The sequence below is a fragment of the Gordionus sp. m RMFG-2023 genome, chromosome 1 (genome assembly GCF_954871325.1).
Source record: "Gordionus sp. m RMFG-2023 chromosome 1, tfGorSpeb1-WG-v2, whole genome shotgun sequence".
In the NCBI taxonomy this organism is placed as follows: Eukaryota; Metazoa; Nematomorpha; class Gordioida; order Chordodea; family Parachordodidae; genus Gordionus; species Gordionus sp. m RMFG-2023.
Window position 1 is genome coordinate 83,743,600 of NC_088775.1, and position 22,560 is coordinate 83,766,159.

At 30.3% G+C, this 22,560-nt stretch overlaps 1 protein-coding gene and 1 long non-coding RNA gene across 2 annotated transcripts; both read right to left on the reverse strand.

Moving 5' to 3' along the window:
- Positions 1-768: 768 nt before the first annotated feature.
- Positions 769-21,651, reverse strand: LOC135931362 (uncharacterized). The gene is made up of 12 exons (XM_065468420.1): positions 21,593-21,651; positions 21,367-21,551; positions 18,332-18,674; positions 17,392-17,614; positions 16,930-17,208; positions 16,585-16,652; positions 15,456-15,562; positions 4,333-4,499; positions 3,806-3,920; positions 1,990-2,107; positions 1,328-1,880; positions 769-1,206 (listed from the first exon to the last, which is right to left on the reverse strand). Exons 2-12 carry the CDS (start codon positions 21,536-21,538, stop codon positions 901-903), a joined length of 2,451 nt encoding a protein of 816 aa, XP_065324492.1. The 5' UTR covers positions 21,539-21,551; positions 21,593-21,651; the 3' UTR covers positions 769-900.
- Positions 21,652-21,762: 111 nt separating this feature from the next.
- Positions 21,763-22,321, reverse strand: LOC135922818 (uncharacterized). The gene is made up of 3 exons (XR_010571038.1): positions 22,249-22,321; positions 22,008-22,208; positions 21,763-21,963 (listed from the first exon to the last, which is right to left on the reverse strand). It is a non-coding gene; the product is annotated as an uncharacterized LOC135922818 (long non-coding RNA).
- Positions 22,322-22,560: the final 239 nt, after the last annotated feature.

The window sequence follows — 22,560 nt, forward strand, 5'->3', positions numbered from 1 at the left end:
CTAGGTTAACTTAACTTTATTTTGTTTTATCTTATTTATTTAAATTGTGTATAACAAGAATAATTCTTAATTTATTCATAATACACTTAATATGCAGCTATATCAAATATTTCAAACCCGAGACGGTGGCATCCATACTATGTTAGAGCAGTTTTCTATCTGTTATTTAAAATATAGAAAGGATTACTCCGCACATCAAAATAGGTGCGGCTTTTCTTCCAATTTATTGTAGGGAGAGGGCATATTTTTATATTCAATGTCTGATTCCTGTCATCATTCTTATTTATTCCTAATTGATTTTATATTACGATAAGTATAATTCATCCTCATTACTTCGATATATTATTCCACGCAGAATAAAAAAACTAAAATGCCCAGAATTTTTAATTGCCCAAAATTAAAAAAAATACTTATAGCTCAGAATTTTTACTGAATTTCAGATATTATAAAATCGAAGATTGAAGATGATTTTAATAAAATTGATTATTTTATCTGGATAATTAAGTTTTTATTTAAGTATAAAAAATAACTCTGAGCATTCAATATTTTTCCTGAGCGTTAATTATTAATTCTGAGTATTAAGAAATTTTTTTGAGCATTCCAGTTTTAATTCTAGAGAACGATTAAATAGATGCCATTATTTTCCATTTCTCGCCTGTGGCAACAAGATAAAAAATATAATACTGATATATAAATTTTAAAACTTAAAAACGGTAATTTAATTTAATTTATTCTTTTATTTTTTTTAATAATTTGACATGTACTCATGATAATATAAGAAATAATTTGATTTTAAAATATAATTTATAAAATAATTATTATCAATAATTAAAATTGCATTGGCGGTGGAGAAACCCGTATTATCGACAAAGATTTGTATAAGTTACTTCATGCTCGCTTTTAGGAGGGGAACAATTTTTCAATCGTCGATAAAGGGTTCATTCGTACATTTAAACGATTAATGAAGTCTTCGATGAGATTTATTTTATTAAATTTTTCGCAGAGTGAAGATGAGGCTTCTAAATTCAAGTCTTGATGATTAAAAGTAGTATTTGTCTTGGTAGAGTTTGAAGAATCCAAGATATCATTGTAAGAATTTTCGATTGTCTGAGAATCTTCCAAGTTCTGAAAATTACCGGGCATCAGGATAAGCAAGAATACTAAATCGCTTTCGATATTTGTTACTATGTAGGTGACATCTAGACCCTTTAAAATCGTTTTTTTTAAATAGAACAAATTAAAAAATTTTTAGACGAAATGAAGTGAATACTAAAATGTAAGTATAATTAATAAATTTAAGATAAATCAAAATGATAATGTTAAAAACTTTGTCGTAGAAGTAATGGGTCTTGAACGGTTTTGATCGCGACAATTCTCCAATTATGTCGTTCCTAGATGTCTCAAGTAAGTCCGAACATAATTTTAAATTATTTCCTACTTCGAACGCTTTATCATCGGTTGTTATAAAAGAGTAATCATTTTTCAGTAATTCCTCGTTAGCTTCATTAACTTGGCATGGCTTGATATTTTCTTCAAAATAAGGCGTCTGGTCAAATTGGGGATTTGCGGAGGTTAGATATATTGCTTCCTTTTCATCGAGATCATTTGAATCAGCGAAATTTGTGCTTCCTTCCGGTATTAATCTATCGTCCAAGACATCTCTTTCCGTTATTTTAGGAATCAAACTAGAAGATGTGGTAGGAGTAAAGTAAGTGAAAAGATTGAAAAGATTAGGTCTTTTATTGTCTGTCGTAGCTGATAGGTTACCGCTTAAGTTGTGAAAAGAATCGATTTTGGTATTTTTGCTGCGAACGCTGAGGTTATAAGGGCCCTTGAAATGATGAGTGAAGTGAATGGTTTCAGGTCGGGTTAAGGAATGACTTTAAAGGAAAAATATTTATAAAAAAAAATTGATTATATACATAAAATCAAAAAGGGCATTCTGGTATTAAACTCTTAGAAGTTCAAAAAAGGTTAAATTTTAAATACTGTGAATAGGAGTACGGCTTGATATGTTCATGCTCAGTTGGAATATTTAACGAGAGACTATTACAGGTCGAAATAGTATCGGATCTTTTATTATGCTTGTTTGCACATATATAGTCAACTAAATTAGCATAAAATTGATAAAAATTTGTTTAATTTTTTTGTAATATGCTTATATTTTATTAATTAATCCACATATAAAAATTTATGTTTCTTTCTTTCTTTGTAAAATATGTTAAATGAAAACAATGATGACTATGAATCATAGGCCTAGACGTGAAAAGAGGGGGGGGGGATAAGGAGAACCTCCTCCCTTCAGAAATATGTCATATATTGTGAATATTATTTTAAGCTAATAAAAATATCCTCCTTAGCCCCTACCCCCCCCCCCCCCCCAAAAAAAAATGTATGCCTATATCTTAAACAATCATTTTAAAAAAAGAATGTAAGTTAATAATTATTTAAAATAAAACTAATGACTGTAATTCATTTTTTTAGAAAAAAACATCCTTTATCCTTTATTAAAAACCGTGTCACAGAAAAATTGTCAAGTGAAAAGGTACAACAAGCCATGAGGTGGAATCGAACCCGCAACGAAATATCATATTTAATCATTTGTGGTATCTGCTTAACCACTATGCCATTACGGTTTCTTATTAATTATGTATTTTTTTATCTATTTATTTTCCATTCTATAAATATTTTAAAAGTTGAATAATAATTAATATTTTGCATCATGAAATATACCTTTTTTGATTTAGAAATATCATAAAAATTTACTTTAAAAATATAATTTATTAAGATTTTTGGTTTTATAGGTGAAATATCATAGGTAATATTTGGTTTGACCACTATGGTACTCATTTTTAACACAAATGATTTGGAATTAATAACTTATAACATTTTGATTTAGAAATATCACAAAAATTTGCTTTTATAAAATTTTTTACACAAATGTTTTGAATATAGGTAACTCATAAAAATAATTTGAAAATATCACAAAAGTTTACTTCTAAAAGATTTTTTACAAAAAGATTTGGTTTTACAGGTGAAACATGGGTGATATTGATCATAAATCCTGTTTGACTAAATATAAGATTGACTTATTTTTTACACAAATGATTTGGAATTAGTAACTTATAAAAATGATTTAAAAATATCATAAAAAATTTTCTTTTAAAGATAACAAAAAGATTATGGCTTTATAGGTGAAACATGGGTGATATTTGATCATAAATTCTGTTTGAACACATAAAGGATAAACTTATAAAAATTTTAGAAATATCACAAATATTTACTTAAAATTTTTTTTTTTACAATTGTTTTTTTTTCTCAAAATATGGATAAAAACTTACAAATTAAGATCTTTTTAAATGTATGATTGAAATAAAATAAAAAATGATAGCGTAAGTTTCTGGTTAAGCTATTTTTAATTATTTTATATTTTAAATAATTTATAAAAATAGGGAGAAAAAAAATCGTGAGAGAGTGTAAATCAATAGATGGTGTGTTTTGGCGTAAACTAAAGTAAAAAGTGAGAGATTACGCAAAAGCGGGATATCTGGCAGCCCTGATTGAGCATCTCATAGAGTATATACTAAACCTAGTTTCTCTAAATTACAAGACTGACTTAGGGGGTCACTTTAGATTCAAAATTAGCTGGGTTCATCGGTAATCGGCAATTTTGTAGATTTGAAAACCTAGTTTTTTGGAATAAGTCTCTGCCTACGATGGGGAGATGATAAGAGTTAGTAATAAATTCAAAAACCACACTATTTAGTTAAAATGTTTTGACGGTGTCCATGTTATTAGAATTTACCTTTTGAACAATAGTCGTCGAAAAGCTTATCCGCGGAGTATAAGTTGTCTACTAGCATCACGAAACCTGGCATATATTTTTTCAAGGATTGATGATCGTTGATCTCGGGCATAGTCTAAAATAAATTTATTTTTCTTAAATTAACCAAAAATTTATCTAGAAAAATACATCATAAAACTTTCTTTTTAATAAATTTTTTAATTAATAGAAGTGAAAAGGAACAAAAAAATAGACTACAATATTAACCATTTTTTAAAGAAAAAATTAAATTCTAAAACACAATAAAAACAATTTTTTTTTGAACAATTAAATTCAAAACCAAAAAAAAACAATCTCAGGAGGTTTAGCAAATATTATCTAAAATTACTTACTTTTTTTTAGCTAACATTATCTAAAATTACATTTGGAATATAAAAAAAATTCAAAATTTTGAAGGGGCTCGAGCTCTTGCACCCCCCCCCCTTAGGAACGCTACTGAAACTAATCTTATTTTATTTTCTCAGTTCTACTAGTTACTATGTTCTAACCTGTGGAAACGAGGCTAAAATTTTGTAAGAACTTTCTATACCATTCGACCCAAAATCTTCGAGGCTGGAGGAATAAGGATTTGTTAAAAATGAACGCACCTTTTCGTAAATTTTAGCTTGATTAAGTCGTAGTTCAGTTTTGTCAACGTTTGAATAGGCCATTTGACCTAAAATATTAAACAAACAATAAGTATAAATTTGTTTAAAATTGTTGAGATGGCTTAAATGTTAATTTTATTAATTTAAAAACAAATGATTTTATAGTATAAATTTATCATACTTTTCTAACAAAAATAAATAAATATTATTTTTTATATAAATATCTCAACTAACGTTTAAAATATCCCTTCTTCATTGATCAGAAAAATTCGTTACTCTAAGAAAATAGTACTGAATGTTTAGAGTTATTCCTTACAATTGCCAATAAAAGAATTGCTCATATACAAAACTGAAACGCTCAAATTAAAGAATGAATCGCTCAAAATTAGTCACTTAATTGATATGAAATATGTTTTTTTCTTAGTTATATTGATTTAAAGTATATATGATAAATATTTGCCCTTTCCGGTCATCCTCAAACAAAAATTACAGGCAACAGGGGCCAATTTTTTTAAAAAAAAATGGTTTTATGAAATTTGGATAAAATAAAACATTTGAAATAATGTAACTCCTCGAAAAGCATTTTTTGAATTATTATATGATTCTTTTATTTTTAAAAAATCATCTTCAATTTTAAGTAAAATATCTGTGAAATTCGGTAAAAAAAATCCTATTTAAACAACCTCAGTTCTGACCAATTATGTTGGATGGGGGGGGGGGGGGGGTGTTAAGCGTTTCGTTTTGGTATTTAAACAAAATAATATAATATTTATTTTCAAGCCCAAACTTACCCCCGATTTTCATCAGGGATCTAGTTCATGAAACAATATACATTTAACGTAATGTTTAGTTAGATGATATTGAGGTATGCCTAGATCGCGACTTTCAGAAAATTAAAATGGTGAATCAATATTGGTGGGAAATATAGAAAATAATAAATGCGAGCGCATTTAAATACATACTTATCAAACTTTTATACCTTTCTAATTTGAACATAACCCTTATATAGTGACTGTTTGCATTTTACAAATGTCGGATAAGAGGGAAATTTTTTACCAGCCCTCCTCCCCTTCCAAAAAAAAAATTTTTTTAGACCCCCTAATTTAAAAAAAATATTTAGTTATTAAATTATAATTCCTAAATTAAATCTAAATGAAAATACAACAAAATTTTTAGAAAAATATTATTTATTTTATCTTATATAAATTAAAAAAAACTAGTTAAAACAACATGGGCATAATAATTCATTATATTTTTTGTTGGGAAATCCAAGAAAATTTAAAGAAATAATTATACAATGTCTTTCTGCTGAAAGCATAACTATTTGTACTTTAATGAATTAAATATTAATTCTCATAAAATAAGCTAGGCATATGATGCTGTAAACGTAATGTCTGGCCAAAATTGAGGAGTAGAAACCTTGTTTCAAAAAGATATTAATAAAAAAGTGCCTTGTATACATTGCTACAAGTAGAGATGCAACCATTTGAGCTGACCTTTAAAAACGGCTAATATTTTAGCCAGAAAATTATTGTCTAAACCTCGAGATTTCGATGTGCCATCTATGAGCAAAATCTTTAGGCTTGCGTAATATTTTTCTGGATAAAATACTGTGTTCCCGGCCATCTCGGGAGACTCGCGTACCCTTGGAAGTAATATCTGAAAACCCAAGAGTGGGAATCTATGAAGGACGAAAGCGCGTGCATCACGATTTAGAAGGGGGACAACCAACAGACTCAGTTCCCTCAGGGTCGGATAGGGATAGGGAGAGACATTCTATCAATATTCGTCATTTTGATGCTCGTGGTCAACTCTGGAATGGATCCCGAGGTATAAGTGGAGAGGATATTTTGCAAAGAGTGGTGACCAATACGCTAACAGCTGGTGTTCCGCAGACGGCAGGCGCTGAAGATTTCTGGGTTAACCTAATGTCGATTTAAGAAAATCATGTGTAAAAATATTCTTGAAATGATGTTGTAAGTTTTTTTTTAGATATTTTTTTTTTGTTTTATATCGGACGATATGCCACGATCCCATAAAGGGGTGGCATGTCGTATTTGTAAATACGTGAATGTTTTATATTTTTTTTTAACGCGAAATGCCAATCAACCAATTAAAATAAGGTTGATTGGATAGAAAGATTAGATGTAATATATTATATGTAAAATTTTTTATTATTTTTTTTTTATGAAATTAATTTCTTTTTATATGAAAATGACGGATTTATTGGATTTTGATTTAATTTAATTATTAATAAAGAGATGCTCCCATTTTCAACGGACCATGGCGTCAGTTTTCCAAGGATTGGAAGGAGTATTTTATTATATGGATGATGTGTTAATTACTGGAGTGACGCCGGAGCAGCATAATCAACGTTTGGAGGAAGTGTTTAGGAGAATTCGTGATAAAGGCTTGAGAGCTAGTAAGGAGAAAAGACTAAAAAAAATTAAAACTTTATTCGATATCTAAACTTACACACTAAAAAAAATCCTAAACACAAACTAAGAGAAAAACAGAAACAACTCAAACAAACTCTCGAAACTACAAAAATCACAAAGCAGACAAAAATATAACTCACAAATGATCTCTTTATTAATAATTAAATTAAATCAAAATAAAATAAATCCGTCATTTTCATATAAAAAGAAATTAATTTCATAAAAAAAAAATAATAAAAAATTTTACATATAATATATTACATCTAATCTTTCTATCCAATCAACCTTATTTTAATTGGTTGATTGGCATTTCGCGTTAAAAAAAAAATATAAAACATTCACGTATTTACAAATACGACATGCCACCCCTTTATGGGATCGTGGCATATCGTCCGATATAAAACAAAAAAAAAATATCTAAAAAAAAACTTACAACATCATTTCAAGAATATTTTTACACATGATTTTCTTAAATCGACATTAGGTTAACCCAGAAATCTTCAGCGCCTGCCGTCTGCGGAACACCAGCTGTTAGCGTATTGGTCACCACTCTTTGCAAAATATCCTCTCCACTTATACCTCGGGATCCATTCCAGAGTTGACCACGAGCATCAAAATGACGAATATTGATAGAATGTCTCTCCCTATCCCTATCCGACCCTGAGGGAACTGAGTCTGTTGGTTGTCCCCCTTCTAAATCGTGATGCACGCGCTTTCGTCCTTCATAGATTCCCACTCTTGGGTTTTCAGATATTACTTCCAAGGGTACGCGAGTCTCCCGAGATGGCCGGGAACACTGATGCCGCAAGTGTCCCACCTCCTGACAATTGAAACACTTTTTCCGTCTACTCCCATACGTCGGTGGTTGATTCTCCTTCCGGCGTCCTTCTCCCAGGGTCATATTATCGTGCTTTTTGATTAATGTGACCTGGAGATAAAAATCTCCAAGGTCTACTAGACGTGAGATTGTTTCCATTTCTCGAAGGTGATAAAATATTTGTGTATAACTGGTTCAAGGCTATACGTGGACCTTTTCTTTATTTTGATTTTCAGAAATTAGTAGTAATGACTTAAAAAAAAACTTTATAACAACAAAACTTCAATTTAATAAAAAAAAATATATAATTTACCGGTTCAAGAATATGCGTTGACCTTTTCTTTATTTTAGTTTACAGAAAATGGTAGTAATGATTTCTTGTTAAAAAAAAAATTGACTTTATAACAACAAAAATTTCAATTTAATAAAAGAAGTATAATTTAATATTTCGGGAAATTTAATTGAAAAAAAAAAAAATTTTATAATTAAAAAAAAATCTTTTACAAAAAAAAATTTAAATTAACTAAACACTTTTGTTATTTAATTTTCCTTTTAAAAAAAATCACTTCATACACAAAAACAAAATCAATCCATGATTGCGTTCCAAAACACAAACACGTTTTAAACTTTTCCTATTTCCTTTTACGGTATTCCACACATACACAGACCATTAAATTATAAACAAGAGAAAAGGGGGGGGGGGGGAAAGGAAAAAAAAAACTCAAACAAGAACTTTTAATTAATTATATTTTTTTTTACTTAAAAAAAATATTTTCCCAGTACCAATACCAATGTTCAACAACCATGATTTATCCTATAAGGTTATGAACAAAAATGTATTCACAAAATGAATTACAACTTTAAAAAAAATATTTTCCCAGTACCAATACCAATGTTCAACAACCATGATTTATCCTATAAGGCTATGAACAAAAATGTATTCACAAAATGAATTACAACTTTTCTATTCCTTTTATTTTTTTACACTTTTATTCATTTACAATACATATATTACCACAATTTCAATCTTTTTCCTTGTTTATTACCGACAGCCGGAACATTAAACCAGTTTAACTTAACATTACATATACATACATATACTTCAATTTCCCGTAATATTACCGAGATAACCTCCTTATTCAATTTCACTTTTTTACATAACATCTATCAATAAATTCTAATACCATCATATAATAATACATACACTTAAACAAAAAAGGTTACCGACCGTTCACGTACATTTTACTCCTTCATGCTTTAACTTTGCATAAATATATATATTTACCACTTTAAGATGAGCCCTCTCCTATTTGATCCTTTAACTTCCCATTCCCACATACAATATGTTACCCAAACCTTCATTTACACATTATATATTTGCTCGGAAACGAGTCTAATCCTTCGGGATGCACCTTCATTTTATTTATACATATATTTTCATATTTATATTATCATATGAGGTACCTCAGATTTACTTCCGCGATCTTATATGATCATTGTGGCGCATCACTGTGCCGCCCATTTCTAATTGAATTAAATTCAACTTTGAACCTCTGTTTACCCCAACAATGCCCCTGGCCCATTTCTTGCCCTTCCCGTCAAACAAACGAATCCATACTTTTTCTCCAACTTCAAACCTAATCTTTCAGTCCTCCAAAACTCCCTTCTCGTGACTCTCGGCCCCTAGAAAATCTAGGGGAACCCTAGTCCTCCGACCCAAAAACAATTCAGCAGGTGTCACTCCCTCCTTATTCCTAGAATGGTAATACAACTGGGCCAAATACACCCCATTCCCCTGATTGCCGGCCTCTCTTATCCAATTCTTAACAATTGCTACCATCCTCTCAGCTTGACCATTTGAGCTGGGATGATATGGCGGGGTCAAAATGTGTCGAATCCTAGACTCTTTACAAAACCGCTTGAAATTTTCGCTAACAAAGGCAGGTCCTCCATCAGATACAATGGTATCCGGCAATCCAAACCTGGCCATTAATGCCCTCAATTTCCTTACAACAATTTTCGTGGTATATCCATGTACCTCCTCGTACTCTATCCATTTCGAATACGAATCCACTACTAAAAAATACGACCTTTTGTCTAAATCGAAAAAATCAACATGTAAGCGTTCCCACGGTTTTCTTGACCTAGGCCATATCTGACCCACCTCCTTCGGGGCATCGCCGCACACGAATTACACGGTTCACATGTCCTTGTGATATTTTCAATATCTTTTCCCATACCCGGCCACCAAACATATTCACGGGCCCACGATTTCATCTTCCCTTGACCTTGATGTCCAGCATGCAACAAATTTAAAATTTTACCCCTTAATTTGAACGGAATTACAGCACGATTACCCCTCATTAAACAATCATCTATCACAGACAATTCCTCCTTCACCTTTTTAAAAACTTTACAATCCTCCTCCCAAGTCTTTTTCCCCATTACACATAACTTTATCCTAGTCATTTCTCTATCTCTCAATGTACTCAACTTAAGATCCTCCCAATTGGTAGGACCCCCTTTGAGCATATGCGAAAGCGAACAAACCAGGGCTTTTTCACTGTTTCGAACCTTATCCTTGTTCCCTTCATCATTTTCTTCACTTAATCCTAATCGGGACAAACTATCAGGCAAACAATTCTCTTTACCGCAACGATATCGGATCTCCACATTAAAGCTGCCCACCAACAACAACCAACGTTGTAACCGGGGAGACATCATTAACTCCCGATTGTTTTTCCGAAATAAGTGAATTAACGGTTTGTGATCAGTAAAAATTACAAATTTTTTACCAAACAAATATTCACGACATTTTGTCAACCCGAAAATCACAGCCAGGGCCTCTTGTTCAATCACAGAATATCTGGTTTCCACCTCACGAAAAACACGCGAGAAAAACAATACAGGTCTCTCCAAGCCCTTTATTACCTGTAATAACGCACCACCAACTCCTTTATTTGAGGCATCTACCGCCAAAACAATTTCCAAGTCCTTATCAAAACACACCAAAATTGGCTCTTTTCCAATTTTTTCCTTTAAAATTTCAAAAGCAATCTGCTGTACATCCTTTCACTCATAATGAATTCCTTTTTTCAATAAATCATAAAACGGCGCCGCCACCTTTGCAAAATCTTCCACGAACCTATGGTAATAATTGACCATACCCAAAAAAGACTGCAACTCAGCCTTAGTGTCAGGCCGTTTCATGTTCGATATATTCTTCAAATTTTTATCCAAAGGTTTCACTTCAATTCCATTAATTCGATGACCCAAATATTCAACCTCCATTACCCCCAGAACACTTTTCTCCTTACTAGCTCTCAAGCCTTTATCACGAATTCTCCTAAACACTTCCTTCAAACGTTGATTATGCTGCTCCGGCGTCACTCCAGTAATTAACACATCATCCATATAATAAAATACTCCTTCCAATCCTTGGAAAACTGACGCCATGGTCCGTTGAAAAATGGGAGCAGATACACTCAACCCAAATGGTAATCTACAAAACGCAAACAACCCCTTTGGAGTCGTTATCGTCAATAATTTACGGATCTTCTTTCTCAAAGGTAACTGCAAATACGCCGACGAAAAATCCACCTTGGAAAAATATTTCGCACCCTTCAACTGAGCCAAAATCTCTTCAATCCTAGGCAATGGATATTAAACCTCCACCACCCATCGATTTACCGTGACCCTGAAATCCGCACAAAGTCTCAATTTACCATTTGCCTTTTTAACAGGTACTAACGGAGTTGCCCAATCGCTATATCCCACAGGAATAATAATGCCGTCCTTCACCCATCTATCTAATTCCTCATCGATCTCTTTCCTCCATTCGAAAGGAACTCGCCGACAAGCCAAAAAGATCGGTGAAAAACCCTCCCTCAGTTGAACATCAACTTGATAATCATTTAAACAACCTAATTTTTCATCAAAAATAATGCCATACTGCCTCACTAGAATAGGAATAGCTTGATTAACCTTATTCCAATCCTCTTTTCCCCCGGCCACAATTTGCTTCTCATTTCCCTCATCATTAAAATCCAACTTACTCGATTTCTCCATCATCTCCTCCGAAATTTCACAAATTTTATTATCAGTATTATCCAAATTTTCACTCTCTCCCACATCCATTATTACATTATCACTAGTATCAAAAATATTCCAATAATTATTGGGAGGACCAAGCTTGGTAATCCAATCCCACCCCATAACAGTCTCAACATTTTCCTTTACTACCCATAAATCAAGGAAAAATATAGTATCATTAAGATTAACCCCCAATTTGGCCTTTCCCAACACCGCGACTTCCGACCCATCAAACTGCCTGACACACATAGCCTCTTTAGTTTGCCCCCAGGCCAATACTTATAAAAATTCTCCTGCGACATTAGAGAAATACTAGCCCCGGTGTCAAATAGCATTTCTATATTCCTATGATCAATCCTCAAACTAACCCTCGGACACAAACATGGTCCATCTAATTTTTCCGTCATTAAAATATCATATGTTTTAATCGGAGAATCAGCGTTTATTTTATCTAAAATAATAATTTCATTGGCATTCTCATTGCCCCTTAAATTCAAGTCGGAATTTAAATTTTTATTACTGACACTTACATTTCTTTTAACAAGATTTGTGGGACATCTTTCCCAAATAAAATTCTTAACATCCCTTCTAAAAGAATAACGGACAATATTCCTCGGATATTGTTCCCACCTAAATCGACTAACTTCCCTTTCAGGGAAATTACGAGAATGATTTCTTATTTTAATTCTATCATTTCCCTCATTTCGACTAATAATATTAAATGTTTTATTATACAAATTTTTCCGAACTCTCGGAGCCCCGACTCCTATATGATTCACTCTGCAATCATATAGTCAACACGAATTTTGAGATGCTTCCATGCAGTCCACAGCTACATGTCCCGGCCTTTTACACTTAAAACATAATCGGACCCCATTTAAACTAACCATTTTTACATTGGCATTTCCTATATCAGGTCTCTTTAACGGAAATCCATCTTTAAACCTTTGCTCTGGGACTATGCAGGTATCCCTTTTATGTCCTCGCCATCCGCAACGATGGCAAATGATCATTTCCACAAATCTTTTATTTTCCTCGTAATCATTAAATTTCTTATTCATATTTCTATCACTCACCTGGCTCTTAACCGGACCTTTGCTCTCCTTCATCAACGCATTGATGGCCTCTTTCATTTCTTTCATTTCCAGGAGGATCCTATCTGACCTCTCCCCAACATTTCCAGCCTTGATTTCCTCTAAAACATCTTTTAGATTACTTTCCAAGTCTGCTATTTTCTTCCCATAAATATCCGATATTAAATTAAAATACATTTCTGCCATTTTCTTTTTATAAACATCTGACACCGCAGTGTCCTTCTTCCAATTGCAATACATGCCTGCCAGTACCGCAGTACCCCTTTTTACCAACAATTTCAATATAATAATCAATAAATACATCATTAATAATATTCCCACAGTAATCAACTGTTTACATAAATCCAATTCATTAAAGTTCTTATACATAACTTTATAACCTAAATCCTTCCAAAACTATGCTCCCCACTAGGCCTAAAAAAATAAACCATTTGCTCATAAATTCTTTTAATTAATACTAATAATCAATTACAAAAATTTAAATATTTGTAGAAAATATTAATACAGCACCTTAAGTAAAAACTTCTCTATTAGAATCGTATAATGGTTAGTACAAATGCGCAGTCAAAAATTCTTAAAAAAATTATATAATTAAAAATTTTTTGTTTTACCTTCTAAACCGAATAACTCCTAGGAAACTATCAGCGTCACAAGACACCACTAAAATAATTAAAACTTTATTCGATATCTAAACTTACACACTAAAAAACACAAACTAAGAGAAAAACAGAAACAACTCAAACAAACTCTCGAAACTACAAAAATCACAAAGCAGACAAAAATATAACTCACAAATGATCTCTTTATTAATAATTAAATTAAATCAAAATAAAATAAAATAAATCCGTCATTTTCATATAAAAAGAAATTAATTTCATAAAAAAAAAATAATAAAAAATTTTACATATAATATATTACATCTAATCTTTCTATCCAATCAACCTTATTTTAATTGGTTGATTAGCATTTCGCGTTAAAAAAAAATATAAAACATTCACGTATTAATCGGCTCAAAATGGAGCAATTTAGAATCACTAGCTACAACCACAAGTTGCATCTTGTGGTTCAAAATTGGAATAATAATATTGTTATCTCTTCCAATTTTTTTAATTTATCCAATGCATTGTATAAAGGCTTTTTAACGTATCCGGTAAATACACAGGACTCTTGAGATAGACCAGATGTGGACAGGTTATTTAAAAACATCTCGTACCATTAATGAGAATCTTGAGGCTATTAGTGAAGTATTATTTTACTTTTCTAATAGAACTCTTAACTCCGAGGTTTCCACTCATGATTCAATCGAAGCTTCTGGTCTTTTGGCTCAATGCCTTAATATAAATTACATTTTATTGTCCATTTTAATTTATGAGGTATTAATAATAATAGATCCGCTAAATAAGTATCTGCAGTCAATAGGTTCGAATATAGTGGATGTCAAAAATTGCATTGATTCCACAATGAATATATTAAAAAATAAAAGAAGTTATAATTCTTTTGATTCGATAAGAATTAAGGCTGAGTATATCAAAATATAATCTCATCCCTCAATACTTATCAGGGCACGTAAAGCGCTTGCATTTCTTCAAATTTTTATTAAATTTCAATTTGATTGTGAAAAGGACTTTAATTGGAGTTTCTTAAAAATGAATTAATATGAAAATATTGATTACTTTGTAGATCATTTTTTAGATATATTTATACAAGATGATTAAAATCTTCTATCATATTTTAGTACGTCCGCCATTGACCCTAATTATTTTATATCAGGTAAAATGACTCCATGCGAATCATTATCAAACTCGAATATGGAAACGTTACAACATGATATTAAAATGATAAAAAAAATTAATAACTGCAGAAGCTGAAGGATAATTTTGAAAATATCGTAAATTAAAAAGAATATCATCTTGCATTGCAACTCAGCAGCCATCATCATGTACCAACGCCTTTTTGTGAGGACTCATTCTCTACACTAATAAGAGTTCTATCGAGCACTAGAGAATCGATGAAAGATGGACGTAAATAAAATTTAGTATCAATGGCTTATTGGGAAAAAAATAACACCGAATTCAGCTTTTATTCATTTATGTTAAAATTTAAAAATAAAATCGTCTTTTAAATTTTTTTAATAAAAATAGCAAAAAATTTCTAAGCACCTAATTATTTGTTTTATTTCAAAAAATATTGCCCCCCCCCCAAGTAAATAGCCCCCAGTTGGAAATTCCTGGCTAAGACCCTGCCCACATAATTTTATAAATGTAAGAAGATAATCGGAAATAGAGAGAGAATTTAATCACCTAAAATTTTATTGAAAATACGTTTCAAAAAAAAAATAAATTATTACATCATTCACTCGAGTAAAACAATTCATTTCCTATTAATAATAGAAGAGCCATATTAAACGTACGCAGTTGTATAATTTGAACAACCAACAATTATTTATATTCCGATTGGAGCATTCAAAAAATTCACCGATACAAATATGTTTTTTTAACGGGACGATATTTACGGGATCTGTGGGTATCGGTATTAGCTAAAAAAAGGTAGCGATGATCGCTGATTTAAATTATCAATAATTACTAGTTATTATTTTTGAAGGCGTAAGGGTAAGAAGTCGATCTAATCCCGCTTTGTTCAAAATGAAGGCCAGCGATAACGCGCCGCAATCCTTTTGCACCTTTTTTGCCCTTAAATATATAATTGGAATAAATATTTGAAAATTATATTTCTCAACGGAAAAAAAAATTCCTCTATTAATTAACTTAAAAAAGGGTAGTTTTTTTTTAATTTATTCAATTTGAATTTTGTCGTAAATTTATCCTAATTCTTAGAATATTTGAAATCCATATATTTAAATAAATGTAATGCTTGTAAACAGAGTTGGACAAGTCCCTAAAAAAAATAATCTATATACAGATCAAAGGGAAATGCCACCAACGAGCTGAAAGATAAATCCCAAGTAAATGAAAATTTAAATAGTTTATTTATTCAAAAAGGAAAACCCCAACTTAATAATCGTTCAAAAATTTATCATAAAATTATCGAAAACACTAACACATGATATTTCGATCGACAACTATGATAAAATATTCTATGTCCTTTTTTATAAATATAACTAAAAACCAAAAGAGATAAAATAAATATAAAAAAATTAAACGAATATTATCAATAAATTTTTTTTTAAAAAAAACTCCAAATATTACTATTTTAGAAGTCAGTAATAAATTAATATATTTTATTCTATCCTATAAAATTAGATGATCATCATTTTAATACAACGATTTAGTATAAATATGGACAAGAAATAATAAAATTGAATTATCTAATTTATATATACAACAGTAAAAGATGGCATGTCAATAATATAAAATAAAACAATAATGAATTTTAATTTTAAAATATCAAAAAGAATGAAAAATAAAAATATTGCAAGAATCCATGGAACAAAAATGTTAAAAGTGAATTTTTAAATAAAAATGTAAAATTTTAAATAATTTGTTTTTCACAATCTATTATATTACATTCATTTTATTTCCCAAAACCATCATAGACTTTCTCTCCTACAAAATCGTTTTGAAAATATTCTCTTAGATACAGATACATTTTAAAATGTCGAAAGATGAATACACGATACAAAAGGGTTTTGTATCTTAGATACAAGTGTTTACGGTACTGTCCAACTCTGATTGTAAGTATATTTTAATGATACTTTTGGATTAAACGACCTTGATCGACATCTTCCAGGATTGGATGACATGGATAGAAATATAGGAAAATCTGTTATACATTTTTTTTGTTTAATGAGAGTTCTAGAAGCCGTCCTATATCATTTTTTTTTAATCGCAACTTTATCGAACGTAATAATGCCAATTGTAGCTTATTTTATAACTTTGTGGAAAAAGCTGTTTTTTTTTAAATATAAAAGCTTTATAATAAATGAATTTAAATCTTAAAAAATTCTATTGTATCTAAGGAACTAAAAAAATCTGCAGGTGGAAAAAAAGAGGCTAAATAGGACGGCTTCTTAAAAAATATCGTAGGAATAATTAAATACCTTATTTTTCAAATCTTGCAAATGACGTTCGAACCTGATCTTTAGGGGTAAGGGGCCAATAAGGTTATCGATATTATCGTCGTCTCTAAGAATCCTTGTACTTTTAGAGGAATCCACGGTGGTGGCGTGGGAATAGTGAGGCAACAAATTGGCCAAGTAACCTAGCCAACCTTTACCGGCATAACCACTACTATTCACCGGTTGATTGACTTTCGGTTTGAGGGTATCCATGGCATCGTAAGTTTTAAGGTTCTCCCCGTGTCGTACGTATTGATACTTCTACATATTATTTTTCAATATTAATAACTTCAAATGAATAATGCGCGTTTAGGGAGATGGGGGGGGGGGGGGGGGATAAATTTTTCGCTATCAGGCCATTTTCTTTTTTATTCTCCCACAACTTCCTGTCCTTATTTCGAGTCAATCTCAGCTTATAATAATTTTAAAAAATGATTGGCATACCTTGGAGTGGGCTTTATCTCCTTTTTCTTCGTAGAATCCGTTGCCACTCAAAGCGTTATTCTTGTGCGAATTAATGATCGTCGCATTCGATTCGCCAAGGAGTAGTAGTAATTGACTAAGCGACTGCTGTGCCTCACTAAAGGCCAAAATAGAGGGCAGATAGTCTAAGCGTGTCACGTGATATTCGGTCATTAAGACATTGGCTAAAATGAGACACATTTTGCTATCATATGGGAAAAAAAATGTCTCATTTTATTTATTATTTCATTTTAGTAGAGGCTGATCCCACTCTCCTCATCATCCAGTATTTACATTATAAAAACCGATAAATCTATCAATATTTAAACTGATTTATAATTTTTATTCGAAAACTCTTGAAAAATATGTCCTGACCTGGAAAATTATGAAAAAGAAGAAAAAATATTTCATTTTTTTAAATATCTTCTAATTTTTATGGAACATTTTTTTTAAAACGCTATATTTTATAGCGCCATTTTTTGATGTTAATTTGTTTTTTCCAAAATGAATAGAAATTTCAATAAATAAATATAAAGTTTAATTGCTTTTTTAAAGATTTGATTTTGAGTTGTAATAATCTTAGCATTTACAATGTTTTTTTGTTAGTTTTTTAAACGTTTAAAATTATATCAGCTCTGATCCGATATTGATAATATCCTTACAGCCCTCATTTTTTTAAATAGATTTAGACCCGATAACAGAATTATTTTTTTTTTGGACGAGATATTAAAAATTCAAATTTTAACCTTAACTTAAAATTATTGCCTAATGATATATTTATTAGGATGTATTAATACTCATTTTATTTTATATATTAACTTTAACTTTACTTCTCTTTTTTCGCGTTTAGTAAATTTATTAGTTTTGAGCATTCCGTTTTTTTGAAGTTCAAGAATATATTAATTTAAATTTGAAGTTATACTTATGTCTTTCGATGAGAGGCTTGAATAAATAGTCGAAATATTGTGCCATGGGTATTTGATTGGCGTATAAATGTCTTTTAAGCTCATCAACAGGTGATTCCGACTTATTTCCCTTGATTCCTTCATCAAATTCTGCCATAATCTTATCACCTTCACTTTTAGAATTCATAAAATTAGATGTCTGCTTGAAAATATCAAAATTGTTAGCCAACTGCATCGATTTAAACTGTAGAGATGTGTTTAACAGGATGTTAAGCCACACGTTGTATATTCCTAACCCTTTACATAGGTCGCAAACTAAACAAATATCTATTTCGTTGAGGCATTTTGCAAATGTTTCCACTAGGGTAATAAATTATTTCAAACAATGAATAATTATGATAATTATAATAGAGCTCTGAACGAGCGATAACTCATGATATCGATGGACATTTTCATTTTTGATCGAAATCAATGGCGGATACCCAAAAATAATAATTAGCCTTATGGTTTGGGCATCGGTAATGAATATAGGTGGTATCAGCTTATACCATCTTAGTAACGGTATTGGGTATGGATAGTGTTTATTGATGTTAAATGGCTCATTTTCGCCGATTTTTTAAAATGGCTAACTCGATATTTTAGCCAGGAAGATATTGCCCAAGCCTGGAGATTTGGCTAGTGGATGTCGAGACCTTAGTGCCATTTGTGGGGAAAATCTTTAGGCTTGCGTAATATTTTTCTGGATAAAATATTGAGTTAGCCATTTTTAAAATAGACTCATCGAGCCGTTCAACAACATTAGCAGTGTTATTATATGCAAGTCTGAAGATTTTGCTCATAAATAGCAAAAATGTTTAAACATCTATCAATAAAATCTCGAAACAAAATAGACTAAATCGAGCAGTTTCACAACACTAGGGCAAAGGGGATATCAGCTGATACCGTGTTCGATCGATGTTATAAGTTTGGCTAAAAAGGTGTTGGTGCATCTCTGCTAGATTTTAATATATTTTTTTTAAATGGTAAAAATTTGATCTCCCTTAGAGGTCTGCATTGGGCAAGTTTTTGGACCAAAAGCCCGTCCATCCAATGTTTTAAAAAAATTTAACCCGCCCGCCCAGCCCGCCTATAGTTTTCAAAAAAATATATACCCGTCCGCCCGCCCATTATTTATAAAAAAAATTTAACCCAAGCCCGCTTATAAAATTTAATTATGGTTATTCTTTCATTTTTCTAAGCATCTAATAAAAATATTTCAGCATTACACCCCTATAAAAAGTTTATAATTTAGGAAATTAATATATGTATAAAAATAATCAATGTAAATTATGGACAATTTATATGATGAAATTGAATATTTAAGAAAAAAATATAAATGTAAAATTAATATTATACATTATAATGCAAAAATAATAATGAATCGACATTTTATTTATTTAAGAAAAAAGTTTTATTGTGTTTATTACATAATAGTTAGGTAAATGTTCTTCACTTAAAAAAAACGATTGGTACAATAAAAAAAGAAATATTGTTATAGATCATTTAAACAATTATTTTTTTTAGTTTGTTTTTGAACAAAAATTTTAAATTTCTTAACCCGCCCGCCTGCCCATTCTCGAAAATTTTTTTACCCGCCCATCCATCCGACCACTTAGATGGGCGGGTGTGGGCGGACCGAAACCCCGCCTAATGCAGACCTCTAATCTCCCTCCCCTCTTTTCCGAAGTAAAATTCTAGATAAGCTACTGTAAGTGAATGGGACAGGTCCATTAAGATCTTTTTATTTTTGGGACGAACGTGAGCGGAAAAACGGGGCGTATGATCGCACGTCGTCTTAATGGAGATTTAAAAACTAGCCACTTCTTATTTTAGATTTTACACACTTGACGAGTCTTAGAGCAAATTGACATGTGCGAAAAGTATTCTTTTTTCTTTTACAAATAATTAACCAATATATAATAAATCATGCGAGCTATAATTCCAATACTATTTAAGTGTCACAAACAATACAATATAAAAGATATGATATATATAATATAAAAAATTTTGGTTCTTAATCAATAGTGATTTATCTGCAAATTTAAACTATTCAGCATCCAAGAATCTAGCTTAATCTCAAACATTACACAATTTTTGGCAGGTCTCCTTCTTTCGGGAAAACTCTCATATGGCATCTATGTGCTTAGCCATTCTGGCTAAAGGGGAAAGCAACCTTCATTGGGTTTTCTTCAGAGTAAGATATCGTTGATTGGATAAAAATTATCGGCCAAATAAGCTTATAGCTCAATATTTTCTTCAAGGCTCCAGCTAATCATTCTACTTATTTACTTTATTGATTTTTTCCATATATAGGTTTCTATATTTGGAAGACTGTTACTAATCATTTAATTTAAGAAGCAAGGCATTACTAATTGCTGTTGCGCTAGGATGATGATGAAATAATATTTTAATTAATATTTTTCTATATTGCTTTGTATATTTTCCATTAACATCAATATTGTAAAAATATAATTATCATCAATATTAATAAATCTTAGTAATAAACTATATTTGGATATGTTGATCCAGATAAATCATATCATTTAATAAAAAGGTTCCATAAATAAGCATTCTTCAATCTGAAATTTTTCAGAATCAAATAAACTATTTTTTTCCTTTGTTAATTGTCTTTTCACATTTCTTCTTCTTCTCCATTTAATGAAGACTTCCAGGGTTACCTAGATTTCTTCTAATTCTACAATATCAATATCATTAATACTTTTCTCGTCTATACCCATTAAAACTATTTAGAAAATTACAATAACACTAACTGATTGATGATAATGATAAAAAGGCTTAGGAAATATTTCATTTACATTATTAATTAGAGTATAAATTTTAAAATTATAATATAATATATTTATTTTTTTTGGTATTAAGGTAGATACATCCTTGGGATGCATTATAAAGGATGGACCATTTTGGGAGATTTTAAGGATGGATTAGTAATGTGTCCAAAAAATATGGGCTTTCCCCATTCATGCCACTGTTTATTAAATGAATTTATACTTACACATCATTTGAGAATGTGATGCTCTTTTAACATTATATTTAATATCATTGTTTATTTTTGTTCTAATAATTTTTTTGTGGCTATTTGGGTCTTTAATAGTCTCATTACAAACATTGTCATTTATTTGTGAAATTTCATTGTTTAATACATGTAAGTTTTTGGTTATATTCATCAAATTATCTATCCTAAAACACAATTAAAATCATAATAGCAAGAAAAAATCAACTTTAATAATGTTTTAAGCCTATTTGTCAAGTACCATAATAATATTTCACAAAAATAATAATAGAAGCTGATTTCAGATAGGATATCATCATATTGTTTTTTAACATGATAATGATTATCTCTATGCTGGGCATTTAATCTAGTAAATAATTTTGGATTTGATCCCTTTAATCTACTATATAAATTAGTTGTGGTCATAATTATTGGGCTATTTTCATTATTTTTTACATTAATGTTTAAATTATTTGATGGAACAATATTATAAGAATAAGTTTTATGCATTTTAAAAAACATATTTAAATAGGTAACATATGCATCCATCTTAAGGCTGCTAACGTCTTTAATTAACTGTTCATAGGCTTTTTGTAAAGGCTAATCAACATGCTAATTAATGGTAATTAAATTTAATAAATTACACTTAATATATTTGTATGGCTTTTTTGGCTTGGTCCCAAAAATTTTATCTCAACTGATGATAAAAAAGTTGTAGTCAAGATCAACCCTCTCCACAATTTAGCAAGAGTAATTATAAGATCAAATGTTATAATAGAATTCGTAATTTTTCTTGCATCTTTTTTGTCTATATCAGCAATTTTTTGGCTAATTTTTTCTTTGGTCTATAGATGATTAATTAAATGTAAAATGTATAATTTTTACTATAATATAATTTAATTTATCCTTCTCTAAAAGATGTTGAAATAAGGTGTTCAAAATTTTCTTTTTGTGATCCATATGACTCAAAATAAATCGGCTTTTTATCGTATTTATATAGATGGCGTTGTTATCTAAAATATGACGAGTGAGGTTTACAAAGATAATATTTTAAACATTTCAAAATGTTCCTAAGAAGGATAATTTAATAAAATTTAGATGACATGAATATGATAAGACCCAATTTTTTTGAAAGTTATTATGTCTTATAATTAATTTTTTTTTTTAAAGTTACCTATATATACAATATCTTGAGTA